This window comes from Muscardinus avellanarius (genome assembly GCF_963383645.1).
Source record: "Muscardinus avellanarius genome assembly, chromosome: 3".
NCBI classification, from domain to species: Eukaryota; Metazoa; Chordata; class Mammalia; order Rodentia; family Gliridae; genus Muscardinus; species Muscardinus avellanarius.
In genome coordinates this window covers 92,359,447-92,373,501 of record NC_137788.1, presented here as the reverse complement: position 1 = coordinate 92,373,501, position 14,055 = coordinate 92,359,447, and the positions used below count along the sequence as shown (strand labels likewise).

Here is a 14,055-nt window from a genome sequence, read left to right as displayed (position 1 = left end):
TTGCAATGTGAGTTTCTCAGGGGTTGTTATCTACTATAATGCATTCTATATTCTCAGTTATTGTCTCAAGAGTACATTCTCACTACATTTTTGTTGAATGTGTAAATGGACCTTCTTTTAGCATTGGATTTAAACTTTGATTTATAAAAAAAGATAGGACTTTCCCACTGGTTCGGTTGAGATTAGGGAATTCATAAGGCTAATTCTTTGGAAGTTGACCTGAGAATATTTAAGCTTTTCAAATTCACTGTATATCACTTGTTTAATCAGTAGGGACCATCAGAGATTTTCACTTTTCATTTATTTATCTATAAAATAGAATCACTACAGAGCATGCTGTTATTACAAGCATCTAGGATTATACAATTCTTAAAATTACTAGTAGAAAAGATATTACAGTTGTGCTTTAGGGCACAAATAATATGTGAAAAAAATTCTCTTCTTGTTTTTATCATTTTTTCAAAGTTTATGAGCTCTGATAAGATCATGAACAATATTTTACAGAAATATTAACTACAGAAAGGTAATATATTTTGTTATTAATTTAATTCAGTTTCCATAGCAAGATGATAATCTGAAATTTAATTTTATGAATGCTCCAAGGAATAAATTAAGGTAGTTATTCCTTGTAATAAAAATAGTATATAATATTTATAAATTTTTCACACTGCCATAGATTAAAATCAGTATCATCTGTATTGAGATGCAATAAAATATTAAAAATTTTTATTAATTTTAAATAGTACACATATCTCATTACCAATTTCACAAGCATTCTTTTCTTAAGTAAAAGCTAGGAGTTATTTCTATGTAACATTCAATCACAATGCTCCCAGGTAAGGCAATACATATTTATTTTAATTTTAATATTTTAGGAAAAATACATACCTAATTATTCAGAAAAAATTGAAAATGTCTATTGACAAACATGGAAGGATTAGAGACTGATATTTTAACTGCTGCCTTTTATAAAAATAACAATGTGTATCAGTAAATTAATTACGGTCTACAATTATTTCTATTATTTATATTATATAATGCATATTGTATTTATTTCTTTGGATATATTACAAAAGTATAGAGATATTCATAAGAGAAAATTTAGTGCCAAAAGCTGTTAATTTACTTAAAAAATAATTGTGGTTTACCTGGAGTACTATATGATAGACTATGTGAATACTGCTTAGAAGTATTTCTTATTCCTATAATTCTCAACAAAAAACATTTCTGCTTTTTTTTGACAAGAGTTTTATTGACCTGTGCTTAAAGAATGACTGGAATATTTTAATAGTATTGGAGTATAGGGTAATACCAAAACTTTTCAATTCAGAACAAAAGTGTGACCACCTAAGCAGAGATAAGTGGGTGTATTGTGAATGCCAACTCAGAGAAAGAGTGATACATGTAATACATCAGAGAAAATATTTTTTTCACATTAGAATGCTAAAATACGAAGTAAAAATCCTCAGTATTTGTATATGAATGTTTTTCTGGAAAGTTCAAGGATAAATATATTCTCAAGAAGATGCATTAACCTAAGTCATTTTAAAGTTCAGCACTGAAAAGAGAAATATTTAACTTTTAAACTCAAAAGTGCAACATGATTTAAATAAAAAAGCCCCATAGTATCTTAGGTGATTCATGTGTTGAATAGTTATCAAAATTGAGAACATTTCTGTACTGGTGTTAGAGATGGAGAATGACTATCTAGAGAAAAGAAAATACTTTCATTAATTTAGAGTGCTTAAGCAATCTGAACTTTTCTTTCAGAGGTGGTCTTACATGATTATATTTCTTCTCCTTACCAGAATGTTTGATTTATCAGAGTTGCATTTCTTTTGTACAAATCATTACAAAATATCTCAGCCCTTATATGGGATGCTTATTTTGTTTGATAAAACTAACAGGTGATAATCCTTTTTGTAGGTCTGCAATCAAAATATTAAACTTAAAACTGCAAAACCATCATTTTGTATGCACATTGTTTAGCTTTTCTACTAATAAAGATTTATCTCGGGAGATATTAATTTTAACTTGAACTAGTCAGAATAGCACTAGTTCCATTATAGACTGTCTTTGTTTCTATTTTACCAAAATAACAAAAAGTAAAAAAGAAAAGAAAGAAAAGAAAAAAAAATGCCCTTGTTACAAACCTTTTTCTCATTCAATTAATTCAAGGCACATTTTTATATTCCTCTCATTTAGAGAAAATTTGTTATTTTGATCCTCTCCTGCCTCTCCCCCACCTCTCTCCTCCTCATTTTCCTCCCCCCCCCTTTTTTTTTTGGTGGTACTGGGGTTCCTGGAAACCCTTCTACCTTCGGGTTATACTCCCAGACCTACTTTATATATTTTTATTTGGAAACAGGGTCTCTAAAGCCAGACGGCTGGCTTCGAACCTGCAGGATCCACCTGTCTCTGCCTCACAAGTGCAGGGATTACAAGCGTGCACCACCACGCCCGGCCTCCTCCTCCCTTTAATAAACAAAGGCAAATACATCTGTGATTTTCATATTAAGGGCTGCACTCCATACATGTCAAACACTTTGGGAACTTTACTATTATTTTTTCTCTTGTGTCCTGGCCTCTGGAATCATTTGCCAGAGCACATGCGTATGAATATTTCTGGTTGCCTCTTCCTCATAAAAATATATTCCTTTTATTAAGAAATATTAATCAGCCAGGCATGGTGGTGCTTAGGAGGCGGAGACAGGATGATGGTGCTGGTTCGGAGCCAGCCGCGCTGGCGTAAGAGACCCTGTTTCCAAAAAATAAATAAATAAATATATATATATATATATATATATATATATATATATACACATACATACATACATATACATATAATAGGTCTGGGAGTATAGCCCGGAGATAGAAGGGCTTCCAGGAACCCCAGTACCATCAAAAAAAAAAAAAAAAAAAAGGGAGGAGGAAAATGAGGAGAAGAGAGGGAGAGAAGGGAGGGGTGGGGGAGAGGCAGGAGAGGATCAAAATAACAAATTTTCTCTAAATGAGAGGAATATAAAAATATATTGACCAACAGAAGTGTAGATGTTTGTCATTTGAAAAATACTAACTGAAGTTCTCCCTTGGAAATATGGCATCATTTTTAGTATTTAGAAATCAGGCTAAAAAAGAAATATTTCATGTAGCTTGTAAATTGAGCCTAAAAATAATGTCTGGAAATTAACTAGTTCATTTATTTGTCATCTTTTTGTAATCAATGAGTCCAGTGAAATTGAATGAAGCTGAAATTAAGGGAATTCCCAGTAAACAGCCATTGGGCACTATTGATGTCCTCATCAGAGAGAAGCAGGGGGTAGCTCTGTAGGGAAAGCACCAGAGGATCTCAAGGTCAGAATTTCCTCTCTTAGTCATAGGATTTTGAGGACAGCTAACCTCTTTGAGGCACAGGTTCCTCATCTTGAAAACTGAGATACTACAACTGCACTATAGACTTCCTGGGAATTTTATAAGAATAAAACTATAAATTAGAACAAAGTAATGAATTCATATTTGGTTAATAAAATTATTTACAAAAATTGAAGGTATATTAGAAAATAAATGTCAAAATAATATTTTTCAGGTTTTGTAAATCATTATCTCTGAGTCTTATATTATCTAAGCATATTAATTATTAAGTAAAGATATGAATGTTTATATTCCCTAATAAAATGATAAACTATAATTAATATCCACCTAGGAATCTAATCCTAAGAGAACATACTGTTATATTTCATTATGTAAAAATGGAAATAGTAAGTACATTTTACTTGAGCATTACAAAACTTAGTAAATGTATGTTTGAATTTCTTATATTCTTAAATAGCTGGTTCTATGTTTTTAGATCTTAAAATTGTCTAAAAGTTAATTTTATATTTTTTACTAGTCTCTAAGTGGCCATTAATATCAAAACATTTCTGCTGTTTCTAGGGTTCACCAGGAGAACGTGGATCTGCCGGTACTGCCGGCCCAATTGGTTTGCCAGGGCGTCCAGGACCCCAAGGCCCTCCTGGTCCAGCTGGAGAGAAGGGTGCTCCTGTAAGTAACGTCATAGAGAAAATAAATTAAAGTGCTACCATGCACAAGTTATTACTTTTTATTCAAGGATATTAGCTCTTCATACCTCAGTGCATTTTTTCTGTACATGTGCTTGGCATATAAAGATACCTCCCTTTATATTTATAATAGAGAAGATTTCAAATTCAATTAAATAAGATGACATTTTTCTGCACTCTATGAAACCCTAATATCTGTGAGGGAGCTGGATATTATTAGGTAAAAGACTTCTTTTGTTCCTTTTAAAAATAAAATTGGGAGTTTCTATTAAAACTATACCTACTTTGCTGCTTTATATTAGAAAAATATGAACTTTTCACACCTCTTGCAGTACAACTTCAGCCTCAGTCAGTTCCATAGTCTATGAATCCCACAGAAAGTGTTTGCCCTTCTCATGGAACTCAACTGAGTGATATGAGAAGTATATGATTAATTATTTCCTAGTATATTTATTGATTTTAAAATTTTGCTTCAAAATTCAGTTTTTGTTTCTTGGTTAAGGTGTCAGGTTTTTTGGTTTTGCTTTTGATTTAATCACATTTCTAAAATAATACACTTTTTAAGGTTAAAATGCAAACTGGTTCAGTAAATGTAGATTATAGATGATGATTATGATGCCCAAAAAGGTGTGTTTAATATGTTTGTATACTTATAAATCTTGACATATACAATTAAGTTTATTCATCACTAAGCCTTCATCTCTGGCAAGTAGACTGTATGAATTTCGGTCTCCAGGCTACTAAAACAAAATACCACAGATGGCAAATTATAATGAGCAAAAAAAAAAAAAACTTAACTGATTCAAGGTTTGAGGACTTAAATGTCTGAGACCAAGCACTTACATCTCAGGAGAGCTTTCATGCTGCCCCATCCCATGGCAAAGAGTGGTGGAGAGAGGGCAGAAGGGAACTGGGAACTGAACTCCCATTTATAACAAACCACTCTTGTTGGGGATTGACTTTCTAATACATTTTGGGGGGACACGCATTTGAACCATACCAATTTCCAAATAAAAGTGTTCTGCTTTGTTTATTTTTTGTTTTCCCTATAATCTATTACCTTTCAGAAACAATGTTCAAATGAGACCATGATACTTGAAGATATAATTTTTGGGTGACAGAAAAGCATTTTTTAATATACTGAGTTTTTTTTTTAAAGCACTGTATTTTACAGTGTACTGTACACTGGCACAATACAATAAAGAATACACAAAGATAAAAAGGAATTTACACTTCTTTCTATACAAATTGAGAATTCACTAATAAGGAAATTCAGAGTTTTATGAGAACATTACATTTAGTGTTGTTTTTTTTTTTAAGTGAATATTTTGGCCATGGATGGTGGCACATGCCTGTAATCCCAGGATTTAGTAGGCTGAGAAAGAAGGATCTCTGATTTCAGGGCAGTCTCAGCAACCTAGTGAGACCCTATTTCAAAATAAAAACTCAAATTCAGAGGTCCTAGGATATAGCTCAGAGGTAATAATGACCTTGGGTTCAATTCCCGGTACCTCCCCACACAGAAAGTGGATACTTTGGTTTGTGAAAAAGTAAAGTTTTGGAGGCAGCAATTTAAAGGGAAGTGTTTACTTAAAGATAATGACAGAAAGTAGTTCTAGAGTGTTGGGCTAAATTATCTACTGATACCCATGCAAAGGTCTAGCAAAAACTTCTGGAAATATTTGCCAAAATGTTAAATGCAGCCATTTACTTTTCCCTCTTCCCAAATATAAATTTGGTTTTCATCTCCTGTGAGTGGACTGTATTATAAGAATGTCAGGCAATCATCAGCAGGTATAGGCTTTCATAATGAAAAAGTATAGCCCTGAGTCTATTTACCCACCCAACCAGCTTCAGGGAAAAGAAAAATAGAAAACAAGAATGGTGAATTTCTATATGACCCCTCTAAGGCAACAATTATGGCCTAGTTAGCACTTATCCACCCAAATAATAGAAACTCTTAGAACTGTGATGTAAGTTGAGGGTATGAGTATAGGTTAAATACAAGACGAAGCCAAGTGAAACAGAGGACATGAGCTTGTGTAGTCTACTACTAATTCTTAAATGTAAGATTTAGTAACTGTATAAATGGAAGGGTAGAAGCTGTGAAACGAAGACAGATATTTCCAGTAGTTGTGTAGGTTGTGGTCCATCAAAGAGATGCAGAATGGAGGAAGAGTTACATCATCTTGAGGAATTGTAAATGATGAATGTAAATTTAGAGTGCTGTGGACCATGTAAAGGGTTTTCCCACCTCCACACAGACCAGGATTAGAAAAAATAAATAGCAAGTGTTTCATGGCTAGAGATTACATGTACTATAATGAAGGCACAGGAGGATAAATCTGTCTTATTTCCAGATACCTGGATACAAAGGAATTGACTTTTTGAGTCAGCAAAGAAATCTATATTAAGGGGAAATATCTGAATTGGCTTTTGTGTTTAAAGTGGTGAAGTCCACTTAGAACGGGGCAGCACATTTTATGAGTATAGATAAGTTTTAATTAAAGTACTTGATTGAGAGATAAAAATGCCACCAGAGTGATATCAGAGGTATATTTTGTGTGATGATTTTGTTAAACATTTGAAAATGAGTATTTGGGAAAAAAAGCAATGTTACTGGGTTAATTTTGTTTGGTTGACACTTAATTTTTGTTTTTATTAATTAATCAACTATATATGATTGGGTGTTTAGTAGAACCCAGGCCATGGCAGGCCACCCTAAGTTTGATCTTTTTTTTAGGAAGAGTACAAAAGTAAGTTGACATAATAATGTTGATTAATATGGTCTGAATGGCTTTCTGGTTACAGTGTTAGAAGTAGTTTGGAAAAAAGTAAAATATCAATGTGGAGAAAGCCAGTAAGCCATTTCTGTAGTTCAGACCAAGGACACTAATATTTTGAATTAAAATGTCAGTGATGGAGATGAAAATGAAGAGTTACCAGGAGGGTTGGGGATTTAGCTCAGTAGTAGAGCACTTGGCTAGCATGTGTGAAAATCTGTGTGTGATCCCTGCCACTGCCAAAAAGGCAAGAAAATAGAGCAAATAAAAGTCGGTTAGTAAAGGGGCAGGAGATGGAGAGGGAAGTGTATAGAGGAGGTAATGTGAAGGCAGGATGTAAGGACTTGTAGCTAGCCATCTGGTATAATTTAAAAAAAAGAGAAATAATCCTGATGTAATCAAGAATACTACCTTATACAAAACTGATAAATTCTGGACTTTAAGAAAATAAATTATTTTAAATAGAAATATTACATGGCAAATATAAACTTTTTTGTTATCAAGGCTCCTGTTTATTTTTATTTTTATTTTTATTTTTATTTTTATTTTTATTTTTATTTTTATTTTCATTTTTCATTGTTGGGATTGAACCCAGGAGGATTCTACCCCAATGACACATCCCCTGCCCTATTTTTTATTCTTTGTTTTGAAACAGGGTCTCACTAAGTTGCAGAAGGCCTCACTATGTGGCTAAGGTTGACTTCCAACCGGATCCTCCTGTCTCAGCCTCCCAAGTACCGGGATTACAAGCATGTGCCACCATGCCCAACTTCCTGTTTATTCTTAATACACAAAATGGGTAAATTTTAAAAATGCAAAAACAATGTCATTGTTAGAAACAAATAAAAACAGAAAAAGCTACCACATTTTGAATCAGGAAAAGCAGCCATAAATTAAGATATCAGAATCCAGAAAAAAAATCTATGATAGATTTGTGAAAAATAAAAAACAGCTGAATATAAATCACAACATAAAGTTGTACATCTGAGCAGGTAAATTTTATGATTTTGAAGACTAACATCTACTGTATAGCTACTTCCATGTCATTGGAAATAGTGGAGACTCAGTGAGATTTCACTAATATCAAGCATCTAAGATTTGCCAATACTTACTCCAAAACTACCTGTTTGAAAGAAAACTTCTCAGTTGAATCCTCCTTACTTTTGTGAATCACAGCCTGAGAGACAAAAGTGATTAAAAAGGACACTATTCTTAGTTACAGAACAATCTAGGAATCCTTTGTGTTACCATTTACTACTTGAATTTTTTTCCTTAGAAGCATTAAATACTTTTTAATCTAAGTGATATCTAATATATATATGTATGTATATATATAATACTAGTTGCACTAAAATTGTAGCAAACAGATAAGTTTTAGTTTTTTGAACAAAAAAATTAATGATCTGCTGAATTTTTTAATATAGGGAGAAAAAGGTCCTCAAGGTCCTGCAGGGAGAGATGGCGTACAAGGTCCTGTGGGTCTCCCAGGACCAGCAGGTCCTGCTGGCTCTCCTGGAGAAGATGGAGACAAGGTCAGTGTTCATTATTTATGTTAGAGCATACTGTGACAAAGTTTATTTTTTTCTAAAGAATTTTGTATCTAATCTTTATGGTGGAAAGTTACCTTTTTCAATGTTTTCCAACACCTTCCATGTGCTCAGAAGTTTTATTTTAGAGGTTATGTTTTTTACAAAATTCTATGTGGTATATGTACAGGAAAATGGGATTAGAGAACAGCAACAATAAAAAATGATGTTTTTTCTTCTTTAATAATATGCTTTAAAATAAATATAAAATAAAAATTATTACTTACTTTTAATTCTGTGCTCTTTTACTAAGTGAAGGCTTTAATTTGTTTTTATTCCAAATGCAGGGCTATGTTAAAGTATGAGAATTTTTTAAAAAGGTTTCTAATTTTATTGCAAAAATTATGGAAAATTTGTGAAAGTGTTCCAATAATATACACCACCTTAATTGTAAAACTAGGAGAAAGTAGTTATTGATTAATGTGTGATCATTTGTTGTTTGTCAGTGCACTCCCATGATCAACTTGTAGTCATGATATTTGAGACAAGATCGATGTTTTAAACGTGTATTCCCTGAAGTTAAACTGACTTTCTTTGTCTCTGTCAATACTAGAAAGCTAGATGCAGTGAGTGCCTAGGATTTTACATTCTAAACAGTGGTATTGAACTCTCCCATACAATAATTCTATTAAAGATAAAAGGTAACGATTTTATAATCGTGCCAGTGTAATGGCAGGTATGGCGTGTGAGACGCAAACTTTAACTTAGATCTTTCAAATACAGGGTGAAATTGGTGAACCAGGACAAAAAGGAAGCAAGGGTGACAAAGGAGAAAATGTAAGTTTCCTAGTAATCCTGATGCAGCTACATCCATTTACTATTTTCTGTGGATATTTCCCATAGCACTACTTGCTTAATATTATAGTATCAGAACTATATTACGTTTGTGGTCATATAATTTTAGAGTACTCTATAAATCTACAAGGTTTTCTGTTTATGTTATTAAGTTAAAGTACGTTTGTAAGTTACTTTTATAAATCCACTACTGCAAAATGATAGAGTAATATAATGAAATGATCTTTTTTATATGATCATGAAAATAGTTATTATATATGGGTCAAAATAATTACCACTTCTATGCTCTACATACATACAAATTGATAAATATGTTTTTGTATATTTAAAAATACTTGTTTGGGGATTTTCTTATTTTAGCCAATCTTCAGATTAACAGAAAATTTGGTTCTCTCATTCGAATATTTCTTCCCTCTTGCCCCTGGGAATTTATTCTTTATTTTAAACCAGTTTATATGTTATTCAAATTACATGCTTAAAATGTTTCTTCCTTCTTAGATTAAATGCATTTGGGGATGATATTATCATGTACTTCACCTAAGCAGTTCCTTACTAATTTATACTTTCTTTATTTCCATTTTTTTCTTTAAGTGTTCCATATTTACTCTTTAATAATAATGCAAATTGAAAAGGTATAGAGTAATATCCTCAATTTATTTATTTTTTATTTAGCATAGAAGTTTATATCATATTCCTACCAATTAGACTCCAATATACAACCCTAGTTATGTCCTATGATCCATTTATTATCCTGATACCTTTAAAGTTAAAATTACACATACCTTAACATATAATGTTAAAAAGAAGGTTTTATTAGAATTGACTGAGTCCCAAACTGAAGTTATCAAAACGAATATTTCTAACTGAAAAAGAAAAATCCCAAATCAAAACAAAAACAGCATTCAGAAAACTTCAATATTTAACCCATAGTGGGCTCTTCCTTATTTTTTATTTGGTAGGGCAAAACCTTGACCAGTAAGTAACAAAACTAATACCATGGATCTGTGTTGAAAAATTACAACAAGAAATTATATAATTGTGTACATAAAACCAGATGAATAGGTTTGATGTAGTTGGATATATATACATATACATATATATGTATATATATTAATTGTAACTTAGTAAATTATTTTTTAGATTTATTAATATTTCTTAAAATAAGTAAATAGCCAGGCATGGTGGCGCACGCTTGTAATCCCAGCATTCTGGAGGCTGAGACCAGAGGATCACAGTTTGTGAACAACCTCGGCTACTTAGTGAGGCCCTCTGCAACTCAGTGAGACCTGGTTTCAAAATAAAAGAATAGGGCAGGGGGTGTAGCTCGGAGGTCAAATGCCCCTGGGTTCCATTCCCCAGACCCACAAAAATAAATAAATAAATAAATAAATAAATAAATAAATACTATCACCTAATTAGAATACCTTATGGATTTAACAGAAACCATGCTTTAAAATGTTTTATTTCTTCCTTAAAAGCTATAATTAAGTGTGACTTGCTGGCCATCATTCAAGCCAGCAGCTTTCAAACATTTCTCTTGTATACTCCAAATGCTTTATAAGAACACACACGCACATAAATAAATAAATATATATAATAAGTTATATACTGTAAATGTTTAAATAATAAATCATTAGAATTAAGAATAATAATCCAAAGTGTTTTTAATGAAGAAATAGCTATCTTCCTCAAACAAAAATATGTAGTACAAAGAATACCAAAATCTTCTAGTTTTTTGTGGTTGGTATCACAGAAGAAGTTGTATTTTCAAACTTGCATCTCACTACAGTGTGCAATGATATGTCATTTGTCTTGAAATCCAGGTGGTGTGAGCCTGTAATCCTAGTACTTGGGAGGATGAGGTAGGAGGATTACAGGTTCAAAACCAGCCTCAAGAACGTAGTAAGACTCCCAGCAACCTAGTAAGACTACCTTTCAAAACAAAAAATGAAAAGAGCTTGAGAAATAGCTCAAAGGTACTGGGTCAATCCTCAGTACCATAAAGAGGAAAGGAAAGAAGAAAGGAAAGGAAAGGAAGAAAGAACCTAACAACTTTAGTTACTTTAGTGTCTGAATATTTTATAGAGCCTGACTAATTATTAATGTAATAAAACAAGACAGTTGAGAAGTACCTGTGCATGTAAGACTCATAATGCCTTCTGAGATCTGTGGCTAAAACTATGGAATTTTTTATATCATCAAGTTTATATGTGCACACATAGTGAAACTATATTTTTTTATAAATCAGTATTTTCATCTGTACAGAAGCCTCAGAATCCTGATAACCATTTAGAAGATACTGTGCAGGCCAATTTTTCATGTGCTGTTCCTGACCCAAGCAAATCTTATTGAAGAAATTTTCTCATATTTTGAATTTTTCAGATGTAAATCTCAGTGTATATTACCCATTTTAATATGTTCAGCATTACAGATTAGAATGCTTTAAGTAAACGACAATTTACAATTGATTCCTAATATGAAAGTGTGGGTCCCCAAGGAATAAAATAAGTAATGGTTGACTGTTCTAAATACAAAAAAGACTTCTGAGTAATATTGCTTTTTTCCAAAGAAGTGTAGAAACGTTTGATAGATCTTGATCAGCCAAAGTTATTTCTTTATATAGCTAAGGATTTTCTGACTTCAGCTTCAAATTACTGATTTTTATCTCTCTACAGGGTCCTCCTGGTCCTCCGGGTCTTCAAGGACCAGTCGGTGCCCCTGGAATTGCTGTAAGTATTTCATTTTGTTCAACAAATCTAAGTCCTTATTTCTCCTTGATTAAATTTATAAACAGTCACACAACCAGTCGATTTTGTGCAGTAATAAGTTTTATTTATATGCTTGACATTGAATCGCATTTATTTTTGTGTGGCAATAAGTTTTATTTGTATGCTTGACATCCAATCACATTTACATTATCTAGTATAAAGTAACCAAGCAGATCCTTAGAAACAAAAAAAATTGATTTCATTTCAAAATAGATAATAAATTGTTGAAAAATACTTAATGTGCAATAAATTTTGGATATTACTTTCCCCGTTAAACAGCTTTTACTCCATTTGGTATACATGATCAAATTCAACTCAGTAACACTCTAGAAACAAAGAATACTAGCAAAACAAATAAAAATGGCATATTTACAGCAGATAGTGGGAATTAAGTCTACTTTTTAAATTTTTGTATTGGTGTATTATAGTAATCCATCTTAACAGAGTACAAGATGGTAGAGGCATACATACACACATCACTCATTTAGTCTTTCCCCAATTCCCACCCCAATCCTTCCCCACTCCCTCCTTCTTATGTTTGGTTTACTGGTTGACCTTGATATGTTTGTGAATGTACATCTACAAATAGATCAGCTTTAAATGAATTAGAAAGAAGTGCAATTGTATAATGACTTGTGCTGTAATGATTTTCCTGTTTGTGATCATTTTCCTTACTCTTCTCTAGGGAGGGGATGGTGAACCAGGTCCCAGAGGACAGCAGGGGATGTTTGGACAAAAAGGCGATGAGGGTGCTAGAGGTTTCCCTGGACCTCCTGGTCCCATAGGTCTTCAGGTAAGGTGTTCTGTGCACAATTTACTTCATTATTTCCAACTAGTTCTCACATCAGGTTTTTCAGGTAGAGGAAAAATAAGTCTTTTTCCTTTTTTCTGTGTAAGAACCTGGGAAAAACATTTAACCATAGTGCTTATTCCATTCATATACATATCTGAATTTTGACTGTATTATTATTACTTGTATTTATTCGTGCATTTTAAGCATACATCATTATGACATACAAGATGGCAGAGGCATACATGCGCACATTACTCATTTAGCCCTTCCCCCATTGTTTTTCTCTTTAAAATATACTTTCATGGGTACATTATAGTGAGATTCGGAGTGATACAGACAGAAATGCAGATCTTGTTGTGTTTCTCCTTAGGTCCAACACTGCCACCCACCTTTCCCTGAACATATTAGTGAGTTTGGTATTGATACCTTCATATATGGACACAGCATTTTTGAACTTTTTCATTAGTTCTTTTTTTTCTCTTCCCATCTCCTTACTCCAATCCCTTTCCCCTATTCTATTGATCTCTATCCCCGACTGTCCATAGCCTCTTTCATTTCCTATTTTTTCCCTAACTTCCACATATGGGAAAATGCATTCTGCCCTTGATTTTCTGAGACTGGCTGATCTCAGTATAATACTATAGATTTTTTATCTATTTTCCTGAAAATTACATAATTTTGTTCTTTATGCCTAAAATTCCACTCTTTGTATGTACTGTATTTTTGTTATCCATTCATCTGTTGATGAATGGATAACATCTAGGTTGGTTCCATAATTTGGTAATTGTAAATTCTGCTGCTATAAATATGGATATACATCATCATTATTATTATTATTAATTATTATTATTATTTTAAGATTTACCAGCCTACGTCCTTATAGTGCTGGGGATTCAACATGGGACATCCTGCCTCTAAGCAACACCCTCACCCCTTTTTAAATTTTAAAACAGGGTCTCACTATGTTGGTAAGAGTCTCATTAATTCCTGAGGCTGTCCTCCAACTTGAAATTTTCCTTTTTCTGTCTCCCAAGTACTGGAATTACAAGTGTGCTTCACCACACACTAAGTTTCAAATAGCTTTGTATTGAGATCATGTGTAAAGTTTTCTTTTCTTTTCTTTTAGGTTTCATCCCCCACCATTGTAAGAGTTAAAAATAAATACACCTAAAAGACTACTTCCTCAAAATAGCTCATGATTATAAGTATATAAAGAAATGGAATAATCATGTTTATCAGTATACAATTAAATATGAAAAAACTTTTGTTATG

General features: G+C 32.5%; 1 protein-coding gene across 5 annotated transcripts in view; it reads left to right on the top strand.

The window, feature by feature from the left end:
* COL11A1 (collagen type XI alpha 1 chain) overlaps positions 1-14,055 on the top strand; it is a gene marked incomplete at both ends in the record, with an annotated part of 228,661 nt that overhangs the window by 165,192 nt on the left and 49,414 nt on the right. For all 5 annotated transcript variants that reach the window (XM_080693166.1, XM_080693164.1, XM_080693167.1 and 2 more), the window contains 5 exons: positions 3,934-4,041; positions 8,266-8,373; positions 9,151-9,204; positions 11,898-11,951; positions 12,676-12,783. In XM_080693166.1, the coding sequence (XP_080549292.1) occupies positions 3,934-4,041; positions 8,266-8,373; positions 9,151-9,204; positions 11,898-11,951; positions 12,676-12,783 (432 nt within the window). The remainder of the gene's footprint in view (positions 1-3,933; positions 4,042-8,265; positions 8,374-9,150; positions 9,205-11,897; positions 11,952-12,675; positions 12,784-14,055) is intronic.